This window comes from Lagenorhynchus albirostris, chromosome 4 (genome assembly GCF_949774975.1).
Source record: "Lagenorhynchus albirostris chromosome 4, mLagAlb1.1, whole genome shotgun sequence".
NCBI classification, from domain to species: Eukaryota; Metazoa; Chordata; class Mammalia; order Artiodactyla; family Delphinidae; genus Lagenorhynchus; species Lagenorhynchus albirostris.
This window is the reverse complement of record NC_083098.1, coordinates 146,820,906-146,846,831: the sequence shown is the minus strand read 5'-3', so window position 1 is coordinate 146,846,831 and position 25,926 is coordinate 146,820,906. Positions and strand designations below refer to the sequence as shown.

Sequence of the window (25,926 nt, the reverse complement as noted above, 5' to 3'; positions counted from 1 at the left end):
GCAGGAGGGGGCGAGCGGGGTGGGGCCCCCTGCCTGCTGTGGGCTGCGCTCCCCTGGGGGGCGATGGCCACACCCGTCCCCTCGGCCCTGACTCTCCCTGTGGAGGCACCTGACCCCCACGGCTCCCTCTTCCCTCAGTTCCTGGGGTTCCTCTTCAACCCCTTGAACCTGGGCTCGTGGATCAAGGATGAGTGGAGCCTCATCTACGAGACCACCCACGTGAAGGAGCAATGGATCGACCCCTTGATGAGGTGGGCAGTGCAGGGCCCTGACCCGGTGCAGGGGTGTGGGGCGTCCACGCGGGCAGCCAGCCAAAGGCCAGCAGGGCCTGACGGCCAGTGGCTTTAGGACCAGCCGGATCAGGGGGGCGGGCGCTGGCCCCTTCTGCCCTGGAACCCACTGGCTGAGGAGGGCGCTGTGCCGGTGCCACCTTGCTGCAGGGACCCTGCAGGGACCCTGCTGGTCCGGGGATGCAGGGGCGGGCGTGGGGCGGGGAGCTGAGGCAGCAACAGCCTCCGATGGGCTCCGGCCCACATCTCTTCCCCAACTGCCCCCAGGGTGCCACTCCTGGGCCTGGCACCCCAGAGCTGCCCTCTGCCTTGCCCTGCCTCTCCCATGGCAGGCTCCGGCCCACGCTGGTTTTGCTGGTACAGGCCAGGACCCCCAGGCAGAGGGCCGGCTCAGTGGCCTCTGGGGAGAGGCCTGCTAGGGCCAGGGTGCGGCTGCCCCTCCGGCTGTCCTCCTGCTGACGGGGCCGGGGGGTCTCCTCGTCTCGCCGGGACAGGCAGGCAGAGGGCTCTGGCAGGGACAGACCCCTGAGGTACCAGCTACGTGTGGGAGGCCCGGGGCCCCGGGAAGGTGGGAGCCCCTCGTGTGGGAGAGGAGGCCCCGGCCCTGGGCAGCGCGGTGTCCCCCAAAGCTGCCCCTTCACCAGGGGCACGTCCTTGTCCCCGCCAGGCTGGACTTGCTGCCCGTCCGCAGGGCTGGGCCTGCGGGGCCCTGCGTCCCTGTCCACCACCCCATATGCAGCCTTCCCCGCTCGCTCTGTGACCAGCCCCATCACAGACCTGTCCCTTCCCCCACTGCCCCTCCCGAGACCCCACTCCCTGTTGGCCCTCAGACATGCCCTTCCTCCCCCTGGTGACCTTGGTCCTCAGGCTGGGGCAGGAGCAGTTCAAACCAAGCTGTCTCCCCAGGGGAGCCCTGCAGGAGGGTCACCGGCCAGGTGGGCAGTGGTGGGCTGGAGTGGAGGCATGGAGGGGGCCCAGACTTTGGGGCAGCCCCGTAGGGCCCTTTCTGAAGCCCCTGCCCCGGGGCCCCCCACCTCGAGACTCTGAGACTCTCCCCCCACCCCGTCCCCCTCTCGAAGCCCAGCTCCCCCTGTCGCTGACACAGCTCCACGGACCTTCCTTTTGAATCACCAGCCTGCTCCCTGCTCCTGGCTTCCTCCCCCCGTGCCACCTGCTGGGGACCAGATTAGCTCCATGGGTCCTCGGAGCCCCCGGATTCCTGCAGCGGGGACCCACCCTGTCCCTATCCTCCCGCCCCCCCCCCCCCAGGATGAGGATGCCGCTGGGCCTCCGTCTCCTCCTCCGTGCTAGGGGAGCACTGGTGCGTGTGGCTCTGGGGTGTGGGGAGCCGGTACCCGTGAGTGAAGGGCGGCTGTTGGTCCCACCGCTACCCGCCCCCAGGCAGACCCAAGCTCCTGGGGGTCCTTCAGGTCCCGAGGGGCTGTTCCCTTGTTGGCGTGCTTAGGAAGTCACCCTACGTGGCCGCTCCCACCTTTGCCTTCAAGGTGGCAGCCGGAGGTCCAGGAGCTGCTCAACCAGCTGCAGGGGGCGTTGACCAATCAGCCCCCTCTTCCAAAGGCCAAGGCCAAGGTCACAGAGCCCAAGGAGTTCAACCTGACTGCCCCCAGGCCCTGCGCCATCCCAGTGCCTGAGCCAGTCCCCGTGGTGGCCAAGACCAGACCAGTAAGTGTGGCTGATCGCAGTGGGCTCAGGGTGTCCAGGCAGGGAGAGTGGATCGTGTGGGCCAGTGGGGCTGGGCTCTTCCAGGGCTGAGGGTGCCCGGACCAGAGCAGGAGCATTTGATCACCCTCCCCAGCCCCATCTCACCCCACAGAGAGGGAAGCCCAGCTGACCCAGAGCCTGTCCAGTGGAGTGGGTTCCTGCGCCCCACCTACTGAGGTCTGGTCAGTAGGCGTGGAGTGGAGCTGTTGGCTGCGGGGCGCAGGCCCGTCTGCACTTGGCACCCGGAGCCCGCTTTTAACCCTGTGGCAGTGTACCGCTCCCTCCCCACTGTGTATGTGCGTGTGTAGGTCGCGGTCTCTGCTCCTCTGGCTGCGGGGGTGACCTTATCCGCGCCTCAGGGCCTCTGCCTGTCTATCCCATCTACCTAGGGCCTCTTCCTCTACCTCTCCCTCCCCTGCCTCGCTGACTTCTGTTGGTCAGAATGCTTTGTATTACAGGTAACAGAAAAAAGCAGCTCAGTCTGGCTTAGACAACAGAGAACCAGCTGACTCTCAGGGCTGAAGTAGGATAGGCTTCAGGCATAGTTTGATCAGGGTTCCAGAGCTGCTTCTCTGTGACTGTCTTCGCCTAGTCCCTTCCAAGGGTCAACTTTATCTTTGGGCTAACTTCCCTCATTGTAGCAAAACATCCAGGCCTCACACCCACACTACATCATCCAGGGCATGAGAGGACATCTGGGGTCCAGAATCCTGTGAAAGTGTGATTAGACCAATTTAGGTTGCATGTCTACCCTTGAACTCCTCACCGTGACTGGGAGTGTAACGTTCTGACTGGCCGTGGGCTCTACGCTGAACATCTGTGATGGACTCGGCTTCCCAGAACCAATCTGGTTCCCCAAAAGAACTAAGCACTACATGGAGGGTAAGGGGATAGTGCTGGGAGGTGCCAAGGTCCCAGACCACTCCCACCACCTGTCAGGTCTCGTTACAGTCTCTGCCCAGAGAGGCCTTCCATGAACCCCTCGCCTATCAGGTATCTCTTAATTTCCTTCTCATTGACCCAGATCCTTTTCTTCACGGCATCAATTAGATTTTAGAGTTGTTTAGTAATTTGTGGGTCTATTTATTATCTGTCTCTTTTATCAGACCTCATCCATCTTATTTTTCCCATATCCCCAGTGCCTAGCACAGTCCTGGCTCAGAGCAGGCCCTTGGAAAATATCTGTCGGATGGATGGATGGATGGATGTGTGGATGTGTGGGTAGGTGGGAGAATGGATGAGTGGGTGGGTGGACAAATGGATGGATGAGTGGATGATGGATGGATGAATACATGGGTGTGTAGATGGGTTTATGGATGGACGGTGGATGGGTGGGTGGTTGGGTGAGTAGGTGGGTGGATGATGGAGGGATGGTGGGTAGGTGAGTGGATGGGTGATCACATGGATGGACGGATGGGCAGATGGACAGAAGGATGACGGATGGGCCTTGTTGCTGAGCAACCCCACAGTTACCCAATCTGTGGGAGCCTCAGCGTTTCTGACCCCAGGTCCTCTGGTCTAAGTGTGTTTACCTCATGTCATTTTACCACCTGCATCTCTCTCTCTCTCTGCCTGGCCCCTTCCCATCCCCTGCCCTGCTCCTTAGCTGCATGAGCTGTGAGATATTGGTGGACCGTCTCCTTCCGTGGGGTCCACAGATGGCTGTGCTGGAACCATAAGCTCGTTCCCTCCACACACCCTGCCCTGCTCCGTGCCCAGGACCCTCTTCACCTCCTGGGTTGAGGGCTCACTCCAGGTCACTCATTCAACAAACGTGTCTGGATGCCCAGTGTGTGCCAGGCACTGTGCCTTCATGGGGCATGTGTTCCAGTGAAAAAAAGGATAAGTAAAATGTAAGGTGTGTTAGCTGGTGAAAAATGCTGAGAAGAAAAAATACTTCAGGGAAAGGAGATGAGAAGTGTTGGAGGGGCTGCATGGAGTTCTGGATGGCACGGCCAGGAAAGCCCTCCTGAGAAGCACCGTGGGGTAAAGAACGAGAAGGGAGCAAATGAGTCATGGATTTGTCTGGGGGAAGAACATACCAGACAGAGCAAAGCCTGTACAAAGGCCCTGGGGCAGTGCCATCCCTCCCCCAAGGGTCAGGGGGCAGCCAGGAGGGGAAGGAGGGGATGGGAGGGGAGGTGTTCAGGGGGCAGAGAGACAGGATATGGGCTCACAGGGTCCCTCTGGCTGTGGTGGCCAAGGAGGGAGGTGAGGGGTGAAGCAGGTGGGCAGTTTTTGAGGTGGACGTGGCTGTGAGAGACCGAGAGGGGTTGAGGAGGGCACCGAGGAGGACCCCAAGGCCTCAATGTGGGCCAGGGATGGACAGCAGTCAGGGTCAGCAAGGCTGGGGGAGGGGAGGGTTTTGGGGCAGAGAGGGTTTCAGGTTTGGAGATGATGAGTTTCCTACGAACATTAGACGTGCAGGGGAGGGGACACGGAGTTAGGAGTCTGGAGTTCAGGGGTTTCCAGCCGGGCTCTGCCCCACCCACGCTGTGGACACTGCTTCCCTCCAGGAGCCACCCTGCTGTCTCAGTGTTACTGCTGCAGCCCCTCCCCCTCACGAGCAGCTCACTTTTCTGGGGTCCGTGACACTCTCCCAGCCCTACCTGTCCCTCCAGCGTCTGCTGGGCCTGGGCCCTGTGCTTGGCCACCTTCCTTTCTGCTGCTGGCGTGACGTCCCCGCCTCTCCTCCGCGGGTGACCACCGGCCCTGCTCCTCCTGGCGGGGGCACCACCGTCCGCCCTCCTGGTGGGGGCACCTTCCTTCACCCACATCTAGCGGGCACTTCTACTCACCCCTCCAAAGTGCCGCGGCTCACCACGGGCTCTTCCTTCCACCGCGCCGCCAGGTCCCCAGGAGCACCTACCGGCCGCCCAAGGAGCAGCGGCTCCTGGAGACGACCAAGAGATACAATCGCCGCAAGGCTGAGGTGGGCCCCCTGTACGCGGAGACCCCTGTGCGGGCGTCAGGGGCGAAAGGCAGCGGGGGAGGAGGCGAGGGGCGGGGGCGGGGCTGGCCCGTGCCTTTGCGGCCCGGGGCTCCCGCGGGGGCCGGCGGGCTGGAGCGGCCTGTCTCTGTGCGCAGGAGCTGCTTCTGCGGGCCAGCGTCGAGGAGATGCGGTGCGCGCGGCCCAGCCCCCGCGGGGAGCCCCCGGTGGAGGTAACGCCAGCACACCCACAGCCTGGCCGGTCTTCCCGGCGGCCTCCTCTCACATCATAGACACGTCCCTCCCCGTGCCACGGCCGCGGCCACACTTCGAGGGCCACGGAGGGGCGGGGCCCAGCGCCGCCGGGCTGAGTGCGGCCGAGCGGGCAGGTGCATTGTCTCCTTCCCTGGGTGTCTCCAGAGTTTCCATCCTGAGCACGTAGTGTTTCTGTGAGGAAAACCCCAGGGTGTGTTTGTCAATAAGGAAAGTCAGGGAGCAGGATAGGGAGGGCCCATTCTGGGTGGATGCTGAGCGAGGCGCACGCAGGAGGAGCCGCCCGGCCCCGCCCCCCGCCCTGGACCCACCTCCCCGCCCTGGCCCCATCTGGGCGGCGGCGGACGAGGCGAGGTGAGCCCCCCGAGCAGTTGGGGCAGCCCAGGAGAGTGGGCACCCCACATAGGAGCAGCAGGCCCCGGGGTGTGATGGCCGAGGTGCTGCGGTGGGGAGCTCTACCCGCTGCTCGCCCACCGGGGATGTGGTGCCCACCCTGAGGGTGTCTGCAGAGCAGCAGCGGCCCGGGCAGGGAGCAGCCCAGGGAAGGTCCTGGGGGCCAGCCCCGGGGGCCGTGGAGGAGAAGCCCCTGAGCCCAGAGGCTCCAGCCCCCCGACTAGGAGCTGCGGTCCCCGGCCCGGCAGGCTCTGCACCTTCCCTGCCCCTGCCTGGGTGGCTGGACGGCCTTGGAGGACAAAGGTGCTGCGGGGGACCCAGTGCAGGGGGCGGGCTGGGCTGGAACGCGTGGGTGGGCGGCTGGAGTTAGGACAGAGGGGAGTGGGCCAGGCCTCCCAGGGCTGCAGGGCCCCCCGCTCAGCCGGGGTGTGTTTGGGGGCACCTTGTGGGCACAGGTGCCAAGTCCTGACCCCCATAGGACTCCAAGACGAAGCTGCGGCTCCGATTTCCACCTCGAATCCTCAAGGCTCCGAAACTGACCTTCTACAGGGTGAGCGGTGCCCCGGACTGTCGTCTCGGGGCCTTGGCTCCAGGCCCCGCCCCGCCCCCTGGGGCCCACCTCCGGGCCTGTTCCCCTGAGGACAGCCCCGCCCTTGAGGCAGAAGGAAGCGCTGGGGAGGGGGCGGGAGGGCAGAGGGGCACTTGCTGCTCCGAGGCTCCCCTCCCCCATCACAGCCGGCCCCTACTCTCTCCTGCAGCCCAACGATGACTCCCCGGTCAAGCTGAACACTGCTGCCATCCTGCGAGAAGGGGCCTTATACCAGCGGCAGGTGGAGAGAGAGCTGCAGAGGTGGGGTGGCAGCTCCTTGGCCTCCTCTCCCCTCCGGGAGCGCAAGAGGGGCCAGCGCCTGGCAGCTGCAGTCCTGCAGAGGCGGCTTTGGGTGGGGGGCACCCAAGCAGGCCAGTGTCAGGGTCACAGCTGCATCGTAGGAAGACAATCTGCACTCAGTGAGGGAGATGGACTGGGTAGGAGGAGGCTTAGCAGAAGCCTGGCCCACCCCAAAGTCCCCTGAGGGGTCACCTTCTCCTGGGATCCCTTTCTGATGCTCCCTCCCCTACCAGCAGGGCTGCAGACCCCTGCACTTACCCCAAGAGTTGGGCTGCGGGTGGGAGCTTGGGTGGCTGACCAGATGGATGAGAGGATGGACAGACGCACAGGTGGACAAGAGGGTGGCGGATGGACGGACAGGTGGGCAGGGGTGGCGGATGGACAGACAGGTGGGTCACACACGAGTGGATGGGGGCTGGAGATGTGGCTGGAGGGCGGACGCACAGGACCGGGACGGGTGGACAGTGCGTGGAGCGGGTGGCTGGTGTTGGTAGAGGGCGGCCCACGCCTGTGAAGGCCACTGCCCCCAGGGGAACTGTGGCCTCCTGGTGGCCCATGCAGCCCCACCACAGGAGACCCCCAGCCCCGCCTCTCGCCTTCTCTCCCCAGGGTGGATAAGCTCATGGACGGGGCCGGGGACCTCTCCGAGTTCCTCAAGTGGCAGAGGAAGATACAGGCGAAGGACCTGGAGGAACAGCTGGCCGCAGGCGAGTGCCGGCGGCTGCAGGGGAAGCTCAGCCACGAGGAGGCCGTCCTGGCACGGCAGCAGGTGGTGCAGGAGAAGAAGCAGAAGGCCGACCAGAAGAAGGAGGAGGTGACGCGCGAGCCGGGGTGGCTGGGGCCTGGGCCGGCTGTTCCTGTGGTTGCCGCCCCCAGGCATTTCCTCCTAAAACCCACAGAGTCGAGGTGCTTCCTCTGGCCCCATCTCACCAGGTGGGGCTTCTGGAAGCATCTGGGGTCAGCTGGCCTGAGTGGACTGTCTGGCCAGCACTTCTGGTCCAGACTGCCCCCCTGCCCCCACTAGCACGGTCAGTTGGTCCGCACATCCACGTGTGAGGGAGGACCTGAGGTCTGGCAGAAACTTCCAGAAGGCCAGCATGTTTGCATAAGATGCGAGAGGGTCTGTGGACACCCACGTTTCCACTTCGGATGCTCTGGACGTCAGTCCTGCCCTTCCTCCTCCTAGGACGGACGTCCTGGCCGGGGCCTCCCTGCCTGTGTCCCTTCCAGTGGGCCTGGCGGCGGCCCAGATGAGGCGGGAGCCTGCAGGGCCCAGAGGCCCAGCCGTAGCCCCCTCTCCTTAGCCGTGTGCCACTGAGGGCCGCCCGTCGGCAGATGTGCCCCAGGTCCCCGAGAATTACTTCTCCCGGCAGACGCGTCTGTATCTGCTCTTCGTGTTAGGGTTGGTTTTCCTTTCTTTTTAGCTCACTTCTTAAAAATACAAAGTCAAAACAATATGACACGTAGCCTCAGAGAAGTCTTACTTCTTGTAAGTCTGTAACTTACAGCCCATTTCCACCTCCACCCCAAGTCCTTATTTTCATGAATTTCTGTCTTTCCTTCCAAGCAAGTATACACACTTCTTGTTTCTCCTTTTCTTAACATAAACTGTCCCAGCCTGCTTTACCGGCAATGGATAATGTTGTGCAAGTTCTTCCTCTTTGTGGAGGTGGCTTTTCGAGGCCCACTGCTAGAGGAGGGACTGCTCCGTCAGAGTAGCTGATGTGGAGGTTCTGTCTTGTTCTTGTGGCTGTCGTTGTTGGGGGTTTTGAGGTCTTACCAGAGATGCCACATCACCTTCCCTGGGCAGGAACTTCAAGGCCCCAGCACCGGGGGAAGGGGCCCAATCCCCCTGACCCACCCACAGAGGTTACTGTACTGAGTTCAGGAATTTTTGCCAGTCTCAGAGGTGAGAAATAATATCTCAGTATAGCTCTGATTTGCATTGCATCTATGAAACGTGAATTTGAGGATGTTTCCACTTCTGTGTCTTTTTCTGTGAACTGTCTGTTCATGTCTTTTGTCATTTTCTTTTCTTTTTTTTTCCAGTTTTATTGGGATATCATAGACAAGTAAAATTTGTATATATTTAATTCGTATAATATGATATTTTGATATACAGATACATCGTGGGGTGATCGCCACAATCAAGCTAATTAACACAGTTACTTTTTTGTGCATGTGGTGAGAACACTGAGATCTACCGTCTTAGCAAATTTAAAGTGTACAAAACATTATCGTTAACTCTAGTCACCATGCTGTACGTTAGGTCCCTAAAGCTTATTCATCTTCTAACTAAAAGCTTTGACCTTTTGACCAACATCTCCCCATCCCCCTCACCCCCCAAGCCCCTGGTAACTACCATTCTACTCTTTGTCACTATGAGTTCAACGTTTTTAGATTCCTGCAGAAGTGAGATGAGACAGTATTTGTCGCTTGGCGGCTGGCTTATTTCACCCAGCATAACGTCCTCCGGGTTCATACGTGTTGCCACAAATGGCAGGATTTCCTCCTTTTTTAAGGCGGAATGATATTCCATTATGTACGTATAGCACATTTTCTTGATCCATTCATCTATCGATGGACACTTAGGTTGTTTCCGTATCTTGGCTACCATGAATAATACGGCAGTGAACATAGGAATGCAGATGTCTCTTCAACATAGTGATTTCATTTCCTTCAGATGTACCTCCAGAAGTGGGATTACTGGGTCATACGGAAGTTCCATTTTTTATGTTTTGAGGGACCTCCATACTGGTTTCCATAGTGGCTGCCCCAATTTACATTCCCACCAACAGTGCACAGGGTCCCTTTTCTCCATATCTTTGCCAACACTTGCTATCTTTTGACGTTTTATGCTGGCCATCCTGACAGGTGTGAGGTGATAGCTCGTTGTCACTTTGATTTGCATTTCCCTGATGATGAGGGATGTGGAGCATCTTTTCGTATACCTGTTGGCTGTTTGTATGTCTTCTTTGGAAAAATGTTTGTTCATGTCCTTGGCCCATTTTTAAAATCAGGTTACGTTATTTTATTTTATTTTGCTATCGAGTTGTGCGAGTACCTTATATATTTTGGACATTAACCCCTTATTGGATATAGGATTTATAAATATTTTCTCCCATTCCATAGGTTGCCTTTTTATTTTGTTGACTGTTTCCTTTGCTATGCAGAAACTTTTTCATTTGTGTAGTCCCACTTGTGCTTTTGGTATCAAATCAAAAGTAAATAAATAATCGCCAAGACCAAGGCCAAGAAGCTCTTCCCCTATGTTTTCTTCTAGGAGTCTTACGGTCTCAGGTCTTACATTTAAGCCTTTGACCCATTTTGAGTTGATTCTTGTGTGTGGTGTAACATAGGGGCTCAGTTTCATTCTTTTGGGTCTGTATATCTGGCTCTTCCAACAACATTTATTGAAGAGACTATCCTTTCCCCATTGAGTTTTCTTGGTGCCTTGGTCAAAGATTAGTTGACCATCTCCATTTTCTGTTGAGCTTAAAGTTCTTTATATATTAAGGAAAGTAACCCTTTAACTATAGTATGTTGTTACAGATATTTTGTTCCAAGTACTCATTTGGCTGTGCTTAAATGATGTATTTTTGCCATGTAAATGTAATTTTCATGTCATCAAACTTATCAGTCTTTTCTTTCATTGTATCTGGATTTTGAATAATTAGGAAGGTTTTTCCCATACCCATGTTATACAAGAGTTCACGCGTGTTCTAGTATTTCTGTGGTTTCATTTTTACATCTGGATCTCTATCCACTTGAAGTTTATTCTTGTACACGGTGCGAGATCTGGATCCACTTTTATCGTTTTCAGATGGCCAGCCGGTTGGGTCTTCCAATCCATGAATGCGCTACGTCTCTCCATTTATTTAAATCTTTTATTTCCTTCATCTGGTTATTTAGGTTTCCGTATGTTAGTCCTATACAAGTTTTGTGAGATTTGCACCGAAGTATTTCTTTTATTGTTTTCGAGTGGTTGTAAATGGTGCTGTATTTTTAATTTTGGTGGCCATGTGTTCAATCCTAGTAGGTAAAAATGCAATTGGTTTTGTGTGTTGTTTTTGTGTCCTGTGACCTTGCTGAACTCCCTTATTAGTTTTCTAGGACAAACAAGGAATTTAGTTGTAGATTCCTTGGGGTTTTCTCAGTAGACAATCATGTAATCTGTAAATAAAAACAGTTTTATCTCTTCCTTTCTGATCTGCCTATTTATTTCCTCTTCTGCCTATTGCACTGGCTAGAACATTTGTGCCTAGTTCACCATCTTGGCGGAAATCAGCCTTTCACCATTGAGTGTAATGTTAGATGGAGGTTTTTCTGTAGATGTGCTCTTTATTAAGTTGACGAAGTTCCCCCCATTCCTATTATTCTGAAAGTTTTTATCAGGAAATTCTGCCAGATGCTTCTCTGCATCAGCTGATACGGTCATGTGATTTTTCTTCTTTAGCCTGTTAATATGGTGGATTACACTGACTGAATTTCACATACTGAATCAGCTTTGCATCCCTAGAATAAACCCCACTTGATTACGGTGTATAATTCTTTTTATATATGTTGAATTCTATTTGCTACTATTTTGATTTTCTTAAAGTTGTTCTTGCACATAGTTTCATAAGGGGTGTTAGTCCATAGTTTTCTTTTTTGTAATGTCTTTTGTCTGGTTTTGGTATCAGGTAATTCTAGCTTCATAAAATGAATTTGGAAACATTTCCTCCTCTTATTTTCTAGGAAAGATTGTGTAGAATTGGTATTAATTCTTTGAACATTTGGTAGGATTCTCTAGTGAAATCGTCTAGGCTTGGAGGTTTCTTTTCTGACTTTTCTAAATTAAATATTCAACTTCCTTACAAGTTATAGGGCTATTCAAATGATCTGTTTCATATTGGGTAAGTTGTAGTTTGTATTTTTTGAGGAATTGGTCCATTTCACTAAGTTTCCAAATTCATGTATGTAGAGTTGTTTGTAATATTCTATTACCATTCTTTTTTATTTTTTTAATTTTTAAAAATTAATCATTTATTTTTTATTTATTTTTATCTGCGTTGGGTCTTAGTTGCTGCATGTGGGTTTTCTCTAGTTGTGATGAGCGGGGGCTACTCTTCGTCGCGGTGCACGGGCTTCTCATTGTGGTGGCTTCTCTTGTTGCGGATCACGGGCTCTAGGCGCGCAGGCTTCGGTAGTTGTGGCTCGTGGGCTTAGTTGCAACACAGCATGTGGGATCTTCCCGGACCAGGGCTCGAACCCGTGTACCCTGCATTGGCAGGCAGATTCTTAACCACTGCACCACCAGGGAAGCCCAACCATCCTTTTTTATGTCTGTAGGGTCTAAAGTGTTTCATTCTTGAATATTGGTGATTTATGTTTTTTCGTTTTTTTCTATTAGAATTGCTAGAGATTTGTCAATTTCATTGATCTTTTCAAAAAACCAGCTTCTTGTTTCATTGATTTTTCTCTACTGTTTTTCAATGTTACTGACTTCTGCTCTTTATTATTTCCTCCCTTCTGCTTGCTTTGAGTTTATTTTGTTCTTCTTTTTCTAGGTTCTTAAGATGGGATTTATATTACTGACATGAGATGTTTCTGCTTTTCTATTGTAAACACTCAGTGTTACACATTTCCCTTTATTTGTTGCTTTAGCTGTGTCCACAAACTTTGATATGTTGTATTTCATTTTCACGCAGTTCAGTGTACTTTTTCATTTCACTTGAGATTTTCTCTTTGACCCATGGATTATTTAGAAGTATGTTGTTTAGTTTCCAAGCATTTGGAGATTTTCCTGTTATCTTTGATCATTGATTTCTAGTTGATTCCATTGTGGTTGTTGAACATACTCTGCTCTATTTATTTTAAATTTGTTGAGATTTTTTCGTAATTGCTTGTTGCATTTTTATGAGGGCTTCTTTACAAATCATTGTCAAATCTAGCATCTGTGATCTCAGTGCTAAGATCAGAGCTCAGTGCTCTACTGATTGTGTCTTCTTTCAGTTGGAGATCATCCTGGCTTTCGGTATGGTGAGTGATTTTCGATTGAAACCTGGACATTCTAGGTATTATGTTACAGGACTGTGGATGTTACTTAAGCCTTCTGTCAGAGCAGCCTCTCTCTGACGCCGCTCTGGCAGGGGAAGGGGGACACCGCCACATTACTGCCAGGTGGGCTTAGCAACCCACCGTCCCCACGTGGCCTCTGTTGACCCCTGAGAGGGGGCCCCTGATGATTTGTGGGTAAGGGCTCCAGCTAGACCTCCATCAATAAATACCCCCCCGACTGGGAGAGGGAGGAGTACCTTATAACTGCCCCCCACGTGGCCTCCACTGTCACGTGGCAAGCATGGAGGTGAGAGTCCTCACTCTGCACTAAGCCTCCTCTGACACCACCTTAGTGGGGATGGGGAGGGGCCCTTGTTCCCGCGGGTGGGGGTGGACACCAGGTTGCCACGAGCTCTCCTCTGACACCACTGACAGCCGGGGGCAGGTCCCAGCTCAGGCTCCTCCGTGCCACCTCCCCGTGATCTGGGGAGGGCAGAAGTCTTGCGCTCACTCAGCCTTTGCTCAGGTTTTGCCTGTGATGTCTGGTTGGAGCACAGGTTGTGCCACACAGTTTTCTGTGTCTGTAGGCGGCTCCTTTCCTGGTCCCTTGGGAGGCTTTGGTTGGGCTTTTTTGTCTGCACCTATGGCATTTCTGGGTCCTCCAGCACCCAGCCTGGGGCACATGAGGTAACAGAAGACCCAGGGACCCCCCGCTGCCCCGTGCCATCCTTCAAGTCCCACGGTCCCAGCCAGCCAGCCTTCTTCCCTCCGCCTTTCATAGCCTTCTGTGTGTTTAGTAATTTATATTCAGGGGTTTTAGTTGTGCCTGGTGGGAGGAATAGGGAAAAGCACCCCTACTCATCTTCCCAGAAGTGGAAGTCCCAGGCGTCGATTCTGATAAAGGCTTTTGCAGCATCTGTGGAGATAATCATATTATTTTTCTCCTTAACTCTGTTAATACGGTGAATTATATTAATGATTTCTTTTTTTTTAAACATCTTTATTGGAGTATAATTGCTTTACAATGGTGTGTTAGGTTCTGCTTTATAACAAAGTGAATCAGCTATACATATACATATATCCCCATATCCCTGCCCTCTTGCATCTCCCTCCCACCCTCCCTATCCCACCCCTCTAGGTGGTCACAAAGCACCGAGCTGATCTCCCTGTGTTATGCAGCTGCTTCCCATTAGCTGTCTGTTTTACGTTTGGTAGTGTATATATGTCCACGCCACTCTCTCACTTCATCCCACTTACCCTTCCCCCTCCCCGTGTCCTCAAGTCCATTCTCTACGTCTGTGTCTTTATTCCTGTCCTGCCCCTAGGTTCTTCAGAAACATTTTTTTTTTTTTTTAGATTCCATATATATGTGTTGGCATACGGTATTTGTTTTTCTCCTTCTGACTTACTTCACTCTGTATGACAGACTCTAGGTCCATCCACCTCACTACAAATAACTCAATTTTGTTTCTTTTTATGGCTAACATTCCTATTAATGATTTCTTAATGTTGACCCATCCTTACCTTCCTGCGACAAATCCCATGCGGCTTCCCTGGAATTTGAAAGTCCTCGGACTCACATGGAGAAGTCCAGAGGCAGGAGGCAGTGGGTGGAGAACAAAGGTGGGCTGTAGTTGCGAGCAGCCATGCACTTCCCTTGACCAGAGACCCTGAGAGGATCCCGGAAGAAGCCACCCGGAGTCACCTTCAGAGGTCCACCTGGAAGGGCAAAGACCCCATCAGAGGGGTGGGTGCTGGAGGCCAGGGCTTGGACTAGAAGCTGCGGCCTGACAAGCGGGCTTGCTGGGCAGAGGGACTGTGTTCAGGCGACCCGCCCGCGTTGCAGAAGCAGCAGCTCCACCAGGGAGGAGAGCTGCTGGGAGGGAGGGAGGCCCCTCCCGCAGGCTTTGCCCCGGGGGGCGGGAAGGTGTTTGGAGCCGCTACCTTCTACTCCTTGGGGCTCTCTCAGTATTCCTGGCATGGGGCTGTTCTTGTGACAGCAAGGACAGAACAGCCTGCCCCCATGGCCCCTCCCCTCATCGGCCTGTCCTGACGCCAGGTCAGCAGGAGGGGCTCCAGCCCGCACAGGCCCCTCCCGTGGCTCGATGGTGGCTTGGTGAGGTCCAGCTCCGTCCCTCCCAACCCCGGGGGTCTCGTGAGCCAGAGGCCTCCAGTCAGAAGCACAGGAGTCGTGGGCCTCCGGGGAACAGCTTGGGAGAGGGCACCCTGTGGGGGCTGGCGGCCCAGCCACGACACCCAGGCACCCTCGGCCTCGCGTCATAATTAGGGCAGCTCCCCGAGCCCTGAGCCGTGTTCCCCAAAGCCCGGCCGACTCTGGCTGGACCATCCGGCACAGGTCCAGAGGCTTCTCTTGCTGACCTGGAACGTCCAGGTACACGCATGTAGATGATGAGCGTGTTTTATGAACAAAGTAACCTGAGTAGACGGCGCGAAACATTTGAAGACAAAAGGAATTGTATTGTTTTCGTGCGCCATTCGTGCTGAACTGGTGACTTTCACAGCCTCCGTGTCGTTTTTTTTGTTTTTAGTATTAATTTATTTAGCTGCGCCAGGTCTTCCTTGCGGCATGCAGGATCTTTAGTTGCAGTGGCGTGCATGCGGGACCTAGTTCCCAGACCAGGGATTGAACCCGGGCCCCCTGCTCTGGGAGCGTGGAGTCTTAGCCACTGGACCACCAGGGAAGTCCCCAGCCTCCATGTCTTAATGGGACTTTGTCTCCATGGGAGGTTCCATTGCCACAGCCTGGCCCATGGAGGGAGCCCCTTCCTCGCCTCTGTGCTCTCAGCATCCCTCTAGAGCCTGGAGGCATCCTTTCTTTTTTTTTTTTTTTTTTTTAACCGGTACACAGGCCTCTCACTGTTGCGGCCTCTCCTGTCGCGGAGCACAGGCTCCGGATGTGCAGGCTCAGCGGCCATGGCTCACGGGCCCAGCCGCTCTGCGGCATGTGGGATCTTCCCAGACCAGGGTGCGAACCTGTGTCCCCTGCATCGCCAGGCGGACTCTCAACCACTGCGCCACCAAGGAAGCCCGAGGAGGCATCCTTTCTTTTGAGAGGTAGGATGTTTTGGGCCCACCTGAATTTTCTCTTCTTGAGACGTAGATTCAGTAATTCCCCTGCCCCCCCACCCCGAGGCCCTGGCCCTCACCACAGAACCCAGTGTTGATTTCCATAGCTGAGGGCTGGGTAGGGGAAGCTTTCCTGGTTCTTCCGTGGTGACCAGTATTAAGGTGCTCTAGCAACAGGGCTGAAAAGGATATATTTGTAAAGTCATGAGTGTAGCTCTGACATTGTTTCCTCATAAACAATGTGAATATATTTTCTTCACTTAATTTTATCTCCTTTTATTTATTTATTTTTTTGGCTGTGCTGCGTGGCTTGCTGGATCTCAGTTCCTCAACCAGGGATTGAACCTGGGCCCTCAGCCGTGAAAGCGCCGAGTCCTAACCACTGGACCCCCAGGGAATTCCCAATTTTATCCCCCTTTTAAAATAATTTGATGAACCATAGAAATAAGTAGCTATATTGGGAAAAAAATGGGTAAAGTTCACATAATTCTTGCTTTTTTTTTTTTTTTTTTTTGTGGTCCGCGGGCCTCTCACTGCTGTGGCCTCTCCCGTTGCGGAGCACAGGCTCCAGACGCGCAGGCTCAGCGGCCATGGCTCACGGGCCCAGCCGCTCCGCGGCATGTGGGATCTTCCCGGACCGGGGCACGAACCCGTGTCCCCTGCATCGGCAGGCGGACTCTCAACCGCTGCCGCCAGGGAAGCCCGCTTTTTTTTTTTTTTTAATCCATCATTACAGTGAAGTTAATCCGGAGTAGCAGTACCAACATTAGCACAAAATCCCCTGGGTGAGTAACATTTCACACTCCGGTTGTCACGAGTGACCATTCTTAGAGTATATTTTACCGAAGTATTCAATGGATTTAGTTTGGAGGCCCTTGGAGCATTTTTCTATTTGGCTTTGTTACATCAATGCTGTCTGGTGTGTTCTGTGTTCACTTGACTTTAAAGGTGTCCCCGTGCTGGTAGCTGAAAGCCCTTGCTTGGGGCGAGGTCAGCCAGCAGCCCTCGTTCGGGTGGTGTTAGTTGCGGGAGGGGTGGAGAGATGTGCGGAAAACCCAGCTGGGCTTCCAACGTAGGGCCCAAGGATGCATTAGGCCAGCCTGGCCCCTGAGTGGACCCTGGGCCGGACCACGGGTCCGAGGTTTATGTCAGAGCAGACAGAACCAAGAGTCAGCCCAGAACTCCAGCCGGCCAGCTGCCCTGCGAGCCGCTCACCACCCTGGTGGCCTCTCCAGGGGACCACACCGCTAGCTCGCCAACACCTCTGCCTGCTCACAGATTCAGCTCTATCACCTCCTTTCAGTCTCTGAGTGCTCCGTCCTCCTCTCCGCCAAATCCTGATGCTGTGCTGACACCGATGCCACGCCTGATGGGGACGCCGTGCGGGCGTGACTTGGGAGGTGGCACCGCCGTCCCCACTCACCAGCAGACACACTGGAGCCAGGGAGGGGGTGGTTTGCCCGAGGTCACACAGCTAGTCGGGGCGGAGGCAGAGCTAGAATCCTGGGGCCTCCTCCACAGCCTGCGCCGTCTCCTGGGCTCCGCAGTGTTCGCTCCGAGCCAGGAGATGTCGCCCCCCTTCCTCACTCCCCGGACCAGGCTGCCAGCTGTCTCTGTGCCTCCACAACCAGCCGGGGGTCCGGGGACTCGGCTCAGCTGCCTCTCCTCCGAACCCAGGTGTCTTTCCTTGCACGTAATTTACTTACTTGGGGTACGACTCCTCCAAGTTTCGGTAGCCTACTTTTTCGCACCTCATATTTCCACACAAGCATTTCTCGAACTTATTACAACGTTTTCGAAAGTACTTTTTAAAATAAACATTTTAGGGCTTCCCTGGTGGCGCAGTGGTTGAGAGTCCGCCTGCCGATGCAGGGGACGCGGGTTCATGCCCCAGTCCAGGAAGATCCCACGTGCTGCGGAGCGGCTGGGCCCGTGAGCCATGGCCGCTGAGCCTGCACGTCTGGAGCCTGTGCTCCCACAACGGGAGAGGCCACAACAGTGAGAGGCCCGCGTACCGCAAAAAAAAAAAAAAAACGTTTTACTTTGGGACTTTTTTAAAGCAGTGACAGAAAAGTTGCAACCAGTACGGAGGGTTCCCCTGTTGTCACCCAGCCTCCCCTGCGGGTCACATCTTACATCAGCACGTGCCTATGGGGTTTCTTGCGCTGTCACAACAAAGCATGGAAAACTGGAGGGCTTTAGCTGCCGTTCTGGAGGCCAGAAGTCTGAGGTCAAGGTGTTGGGTGGGCCGTGCTTGCTCTAAGCCTCTTCTGGCTCCTGGTGACCCCAGGAATTCCTTGCTCTGTGGCAGCCTCACCCTATCTCTGTCTCCACCTTCACGTGGCCATCTTCTCCATGTTTCTCTGGGTCTTCTCCTCTTCTTATATTGACACTTGTCATTGGATTTAGGACCCACCCTAAATCCAGGATGGTTTCATCCCAAGATCCTTAACTCATTACTTATTGGATCCTTAACTAGTTGGAAATAAGATCACATTCTGAGGTTCCAGGTGGACATGAATTCTGGGGGGACACCAACCCACTACACCAGGGTATATTTGTCACAATCAAGAAACCAATATGGGCACGTAACTTAACTAAACTCCACACACTATTTCGATTTCAGCATTTTTTTTCCTACTTATGTCCTTTTTCTGTCCAAGATCCCATCCAGGGATGTCCCAGACTCGTCTTGGCCATGACATTGTCTCAGGCTTTCCTTGTCCTTGGCGCCCTTGGCAGTGGTGAGGCATGCTGGTCAGGTGTCCTGTAGAATGTCTGTCTGTTGAGATGCTCAGACTGGGTGTAGGAGGAAGACCACAGGGGCCACGTGCCTTTTCATCCCATCCCTTCAAGGGTGCCCGCCGTCAGCAGACTTGTCACTGAGGAGGTTGGACTTGATCACCTGGCTTCTCACTGCGGTCATTCCCCTTTTCCACGTTGCACTCCTTGGAAGGGGTCTCTAAGTGGGGCCCGCGCTGAAGGAGGTGGGTAGGTTATGTGGATTCTTCAGCACAGAAGGCTTGTCTCTTCTCCCCCATTTACTCACTTATATATCCATATATATCAGTCCACTCATTTATATCAGTGTGGACTCATGCATATTTATTTTATACTTTGTGTTATAATCCAATACGACGTGAGGTATTTTGTTGCCAGCTTTGGCCACTGGGACCCCTTTCAGGCTGGCTCCTGTGTCCCTTCGACCTGCCCCCATGCCTCCCGCCATCCTTTTGTTTTTTGAGCACTTCCTTACTTTATGATGCCATAAAATGCTCCAGGCTCAGCTTGTATCTTCCCTGCCCCAGACCTCAAATGGCCATTTCTCCAAGAACCGTGGTTCCTTTTCTTAGAACCTGGAATGAACTTGCACAGAAAGGGATGGTCAAAAGCCATTTTTATATGTGCTGGCAAAGTGCTTTAAGAAAGGCTTCCTTCCTGCCCAGTGTGCCTGCCATCCACGCTGCCACACATGGACCCTGCACATGCCATGCAGTTGGAGATGAGCCCCCAGGTGCCAAGACCTCCAGGACTGGGAGTCCAGGGGCTCCCTGGCAGCGCTGGGCAGTGGCAGGAGGTATACATCCCACCCTGTCCTTTGTAGTATCTTGAAGACTGAAAATAATATTCTGAATTGTTCACAATAGCTCCACCCTGGAAACAACCTGAATGTCTGTCAATGGTAGAATGTATCAAAGAGTTGCTATATATTCCCCGAAACAGCCACGAGAATAAGCCAACTGCAATCCCGGTGAAAACGTGGATGAGGATAGTACCCCCAGATACTGAGCAGAAGAGGGAAGCCACAGCCAGGACACGGGGCGAGTCCTGTTTGTGCGCGGTTCAAAGTGGCAACACCACGCCCCGCGGTTTAGAGCTGCGCATTTCTCAGGCTCCTCCCAGAAAGAAGGGTGTGGGGTGACCGTCAGGGCGTGCCTGGGGGCGCATGTGATGGGGAGCCTGGGGCTTCCCGGGGGCTGGCGTGTCCTATGCACAGGCCTGGGCAGAATCTGGGCAGCCAGCTCCACGTGGCTGCAAAGTAAGCAGTGCCCTGCTCTCTGGAGTGGAGTCAGCGGTGGGTGGGCTTCAGGGCAACCCAGTGGCTCTGACTTGGTTTCCCCAGGACACTGTTGGCTGCACTCCTCAGCTTATTGTCAGATCTGGGGGGGTGGCTGCGTGGTTCTGGGCTCACACCCCCAGGACCACAGTGGAGGAAGGGAGGACGTGAGGCGGGACTTCCCCAGCAGGCCCCACCTCCAGACGCTGATGAGCTTAGACCCAGGTTCCAGGGTGATTCAGGGTCAGGGACTGGGTCCGCTGTCCAGACCTCAGGCTGCTCCCGGGGCTGGGGCGGGCCTAGGGTCGCAGGCAGCAGCTCTGACTGTGGCCGGCCGGTTGTCCAGACAGCTGAGCTGATGCAGCAATGTGCCGAGAGGCGCCTCCAAGAGGAAAGGTCCATGAAGGAGCTGGTGGAGCAGGTGATGGAGACGCAGAAGAACGTCAAAGTGGCGCAGACAAAACTCCTGAAGGGCCGACAGCAGATGGGTACAGCAGGCGGGTGGGGGGGCGCTCGATACCCTCCCATGGGAGCTACCTGGGCCCAGCGCCGGCCCTGCTGCTCTCTGACCCCCTCAGCACCCCCTGGTTGGCCCTTAGTTCAGGAGGTGATGGAGGAGAGCCGGGAGCTGCTACAGCGCAGTGCAGAGGCGGCCAAGGAGGAGCAGAGGCGGCGCTGTGAGCTCATCTCCCAGTTGCGAGCCCTGGAGACTCAGCCCACACGCAAGGGCAAGCTGGTGGACCTGACCCAGGTGAGGACGTGGCCCCCGGAGCCCATGCCCATGTGACGACCTCGGGGAGCTTCCCCAGGTCTTACTGGGCCTGGCATTGCCATGAAGGATGTGTGCAGAATTCCCACCAAGGCCAAAGGCAGTCTGGACCCAGGCCGAGATCCACCTATCCGCTCATGCCCAGCTCCCCCGTGCCCGCCATGCTGGAGGCCTGGGTCTGGTCCAGATGCTCAGTCCTGCCAGGGAGGCCTCCATCACCTGGGGGTGGGCAAGGTAGGCTTCGTGGAGCTGCGCGTTGAGGGAGCTCCCGGAATTCACTAGGCCTGGGTGGAAAGGGCAGTGTAGGGAGAGCACAGGTGCATGAAGACCCAAGGCTGGGCAAGCAGGAGGCTAAGAGAAGGGCAGCCGAGCCTGGAAGCCTGTGTGAGAAACACCATGAGAGGCCAGGCTGGCGCGCGGTGACGTGCGGGAAGGCCTGGTCCTGGGGGGTGGGCAGAGTCCAAAGGGCTGTCTACCCAGGCCGCCAGGTCCTGGCTGGGGAGACAGTGCTGAGCTCCATTTGGGCCCTGCCACAGCGGAGGGGCCTGCAGGGCACCCAGCTGAGATGTCCCCACAGAGGTCGAGGGCTGCAGAGCAGGCCCAGGCTGGAGAAGCCGGATGGTGGACACGTCACACAGGCACCACTGAGTAGACAGGAGGAGGTCTCCTGGGCACCAGGCCAGGCCTATGGCACTCAAGAGGGCTGCTGGTACTGGTGCCAGCGCCCTGGAGACTGCCAGGCAGGCTGGGCCTGGGCCTGGTTCCCAGCCTGGGGCCTCCCCTGCCCACCCTGCAGATCCCTGGCTATGGCCTGGAAGGGGAGATGTCGGTCGTGGAGCTGCGTGAGCGGCTGGCCCTGCTCAAGGAGACCCAGAGGTGCAAGGAGGAGGAGAAGCGAGACCAGATCATCCAGGGCAAGCGCGCCAAGAGCCGGGCGCTGCAGAACACGGTGGAGCAGATCTCGCTGTGCCGCGCAGCCATGGGGAGGTCTGCAGCCTTAAGGTTAGTGCCCGTGGCCCGGGGCGGACGCCTTGGGTGGGCAAGGAGCAGGGAGCCTGCTTTTGCACCCTCCTGGGTGGCTTCTCCTCGCAGCAACCCACCACCCTCCCGCCCAGGCAGTTCCCTTGCAATCACTTGCCCCCAACTATTTTCTTTAAAAAAAAAAAACATTTATTTATTTGTTTATTTACTTCTGGCTGCGTTGGGTCTTTGTCACTGCACGCAGGCTTTCTCTAGTTGCGGCAAACGGGGGCTACTCTTCACTGTGGTGCGGGAGCTTCTCTTGTTGCGGAGCACGGGCTCTAGGCGCGCGGGCTTCAGTAGTTGTGGCTCGCGGGCTCAGTCGTTGTGGCTCGCAGGCTCTAGAGTGTAGGCTCAGTAGTTGTGGCGCACAGGCTTAGTTGCTCCGTGGCATGTGGGATCTTCCGGGACCAGGGCTCGAACCCGTGTGCCCTGCATTGGCAGGCAGATTCTTAACCACTGTGCCACCAGGGAAGTGCCTTTTTTTCCCTTTTAAACCAGGACTTAGTTGGGGTTCACACATCAAATTTGGTTGTCAAACATCTCTCCTCTCTTTTAACGGAAAGCACGTGGACACACGCACCCCTCTTTGTTAGGAACACTGTGGTGACTTTTCCGGCCCCTTGTGGCCAAGTATGGAAGAGATCTGCAAAGATAGCAGAATATTAGCCGCGGCTATCTCTAGGCAAGAGTGGCAAGGGGAGGGCAAGATGAAAGGGCGTTCGCATTTTATCCCCAATACCAAGATAGTTAATACCTATGGAATACTTTTTAAACTGTGAAATACAAGGAGCAAAAAGGAAGAGGCGCTGGGGGGAACCCCGCCCCGAGCGGTCCTCGTGGGGCGTCTCCACCTGCACCTAAATCCCTTGAGTCAACCCGCGGTGGGGTTCTCCTAAGCCAGCCCCGCCGCCCGCCCAGGTGGGAGGAGAAGAAGGCGCAGTCGGCGGCCGCGGGAGCGCCCTCCCGGGACGAGCGGGTGCTGGAGCTGCAGCGCAGGCTCCGGGAGGCGGCGGCAGAGCGCCGCGGGCAGGAGGCACTGCTGCACGTGTCGGCGCCGCGGGCAGCTCGCCCCAAGCAGCAGGTGAGCCCCGGGGGCGGGCGCGAGGGTGCGCAGCGCAGGCGTTGGAGGTAGCGGGGGTCCGGGCGCGGTGTGGGGGTACGGGGAAGCCGCGGTGGGGGATGGTCCCGCCCCGCGTCGACCTCCACCGCCCGCCCGCAGGCGCAGCTGGAGGCGCAGCGCAGGCTGGAGCTGGAGCTGGAGCTGGAGCAGAGCCGGGAACGCAGGCTGCGGGCGCTGCAGCGGGGAGGCTCGGCACGCGGGCCCGCTCGCTGCCTGGGGGCCGTCTGAGCTGGGCGGGGTCCCGCCACGGGACCCCGAGATCCCCGCCCGAATAAAGCCTGGGCGGCGGTGTGCACCTCCCCTTCCTTGGCCGCGTCCCCCGCCCCACTCCGCCCCAGTCTCCTCCCGCCCAGAGCAGGGTTGCCAAATAAAATGCCAGTTATTGCGTGGGACAAGCTAATGCTAACAGAAGGATCCGCTGGAATTCAAATTTATTTGGGCGTCTTGTATCTTATGTGCTAAACATGGCCACCCTAGCCCAGATTCTAGCCCTTCCTACGGCCTTGTGCTAGGCATTCCTGCCCATGCCCCCCCATCGGAGTTCCCAGAGCCTGCTCTACTTGTGGAAAGCTGGAATCCCCATTCTCTGCCCGGAGTCGGGTGGCTTAATCCGGGAACCCCCAAGACTGAGAATGTGATTGTTCTTGTGCGATTAGTAGAAGTCGCCAGGATCTTGAGCCGCTGGGAACTGGCCCTTCTCGGCCTTATCTCCCAAACCTCACGGCGATGGGGGGGAGCTGGCCGGGGATGTAGGATCTGTCTCCCACTCCCCGTCTGCTGATGAGGCCACGGGTGCTGAGAGGTGAAGTGACCTGCTGGGAGAGCTGGACCCAAAGCTAAGCCTGGATGCCTTTAGAGCACTGCCCAGCCTTCTCCAGCATCACTGAAGGAACAAGGTTAGAGCCACTGGGCAGGAGCTGGCCCAGGGCCTGGACAGGAATGGAGTGATTCCCCTGGGTCCTCAGACCCATCATTGGACTGGAGGTGCGTGGCTGTGAGGACAGCCTGGCTGAGTGAAAGCCTGCTGGTGAATAAAGCACAGTATGCTGCAGCTCTCAGGAGAGAGAATGAGCAAGCCCATGGGGTGCAAGGCAGTAAGAGAGGGGCTGGAAACTGCCAGGCGGATAGATGTCTAGGAGAGACCCCCCACACCCTACATCCTCCTTGGGTCTGCAGAGGGGGGAGGCTGCACCCCAGGGCACATTCAGACTAAGAGGGTGGACATCTCAAAGGGACGAGAACAGACTAAAGACCAGCGTTCTCCCCCAATACTCTGAACTGTGTCAGAACCCCAGGACTTCCCCACAACTGAGGTTGGTAGAAAGAGGAATTTCCCACCCCCGTCAAATTAGAGCTGGGAGCAGATTAAATTTCATTAAAAAAAATAAACATGGCATTTCTTACATCCTGTGTTGTTATTCAAACCCATTTCATTTGATATCGAGGGAATACATTGATGATGACCCGTCCCAAGAGAGGCTCTCAGGAGCTCTGAGGGCTTCAAAAGGGGAATTATTAGCTTCTATAACCGGCAATCCAAAATAGGGTAGACTTCAGGACATGCCTGATCCAGGAGCTCTGTCTCCAAGCTGGTAGCAGTTCCAACCTCACATGTCTGGAGGAAGAAGGACCATCTCTCCCTGGTAGTTCTCGTAGGAGAGAAACCTCTCTGTCCTCCAAGCCTTGTGCTCCAGTCTCACTGGCCTGGATTGAACATGCTCTGCTGAACCAGTTCCTGTAGTGGGAGAAGGTCTGCATGGGGGCTCTTGCAGCACATGGGGGCCGAAGCAAGCACTGTGGCAGAGGAAGAGAATTACCCTTCACCTATCAGACTGGCCTCTGGAGCAGAGGGGAGAGGTGGTGGCCCAACAGACTCAGGGTGCTATTAGGAGTAATGCTGGTTGGCAATCCACAGGGTCCCCACCTGCCCTCCTGGACTGGGCAGCTGCTCAGAGCTGCCTTGAGAGCACCTGGGGCTTCGGCTCCATACAAACCCCCGTAGGGTCAGGTCTTGGGCCATCCCCTGAGTTTATGGGCTGAGGGCCAGCCTTGTGTGGTAAACTGATGGCAACAATGTCTCCCGGTATCCATGCTCCTTGCCTTGTGACCCCTGCCAAGGCAAGGAACAGAGTAGGAAATAGGCAGAGTCTATTTCCCCCAGTCCTTGAATCTGGGCTGACTTGCTTTGGCCAATAAGGTTCAACAGGGCTGGCTGTGCACCAGTTTAGAGCCTGGACCTAGGTGGCCTTGGAGGTCCCTCTTGTTCTCTACCTGGCCGCAGTGTGGGCATGTCCAGGGTGGCCTTGCTGGGATGACCTGGTTATTCTCAGAACAAGAGAGACAAGCTGGGCTCTCTTTTCTGGTTGCCAAATTCATGTCCAAGTCCAGTTCTGGGAGCTGAACTCAAGGAACCTACCACCAGATTCTCTAATCCCAATTCTGATATGCAGCCCCACCCAGGGCTGGCATGCACCTGTGTTCACAGTGTTGAGTCCTCCCGACTCCCACCTTCCCCGAGATAAGTACTGCTATCATCTCCATGCTACAGGCCAGGGAAACGTGAGACTTGCCTGAACCATGGAGCTGGGATTCAATCTCAGGCAGGAGGGATCCAGGGCCCACACTCTCTTCTTGATTCTGGGAGTTGCACCAGATGCCCCAGAGACCTCCAGGCTTTTGCCTGGGCCATGGCCCCTTTCCCAGGACGGGGCTGGACCGGACCTGGGTGAGAAGAGTACTCCACGGGTTCAGTCCTTCCCTTCCCGACACCTATTGTCTTCGGGATAATCCAAACTCTTAGCCTGGCATGTGGGCCCTCCAAGGTCTGACTCGTGCCTTCCCCGACCCCAACCTCTCCCAACCTCTGAACCCGTGGCGCACTGGGCAGCCTCCAGTTTTCTGGACATGCTAGCCCACCTTTCCCCATCCAGGCTCCCTCTTCTTGGAACTCTCTCCTCCATTCTAGTCCTTTCAGTTCGCAGGTCGTTTCCTCCGGGGAGTCCTCCCAGACGTCCTGGTTGAGTGCCTCCTCCGGGATCCCGAAGATGGGCCGGGCTGTACTTCCCTCGCGTCTCCACCAACAGCCTGGCAGAGCCCGGGATCGCAGGGACCAGGCGCAGGCCCAGGGCCTGGCACGTCGTGGGGCGCGGGCGCCCGGAGGACCTGCAGATCCAGGCCGATAGTAGAGACCCCAGGAAACTGGCTGGGAGAGGCGCGTCGGGCTCCGCGCCGCGAGCCGGGCAGCCGGAGCCCAGACCACGACTCCCGGGAGGCCTTGCGGGCCGAGGGGCGCCTACCGCTCTCTCGCGGGAAGGCAAAAGCTTGAGCTCACGAGC

General features: G+C 55.9%; 1 protein-coding gene across 1 annotated transcript in view; it reads left to right on the top strand.

Moving 5' to 3' along the window:
* Positions 1-23,002, top strand: part of CFAP99 (cilia and flagella associated protein 99) — a 40,677-nt gene extending 17,675 nt beyond the window's left edge. Inside the window, exons 5-16 of the mRNA XM_060148876.1 lie at positions 139-251; positions 1,796-1,973; positions 4,864-4,944; positions 5,100-5,174; positions 6,086-6,157; positions 6,366-6,457; positions 7,106-7,310; positions 20,026-20,167; positions 20,279-20,430; positions 21,245-21,450; positions 22,390-22,552; positions 22,691-23,002. Of these exons, the coding sequence (XP_060004859.1) occupies positions 139-251; positions 1,796-1,973; positions 4,864-4,944; positions 5,100-5,174; positions 6,086-6,157; positions 6,366-6,457; positions 7,106-7,310; positions 20,026-20,167; positions 20,279-20,430; positions 21,245-21,450; positions 22,390-22,552; positions 22,691-22,819 (1,608 nt within the window). The 3' untranslated portion in view covers positions 22,820-23,002. The remainder of the gene's footprint in view (positions 1-138; positions 252-1,795; positions 1,974-4,863; positions 4,945-5,099; positions 5,175-6,085; positions 6,158-6,365; positions 6,458-7,105; positions 7,311-20,025; positions 20,168-20,278; positions 20,431-21,244; positions 21,451-22,389; positions 22,553-22,690) is intronic.
* Positions 23,003-25,926: the final 2,924 nt, after the last annotated feature.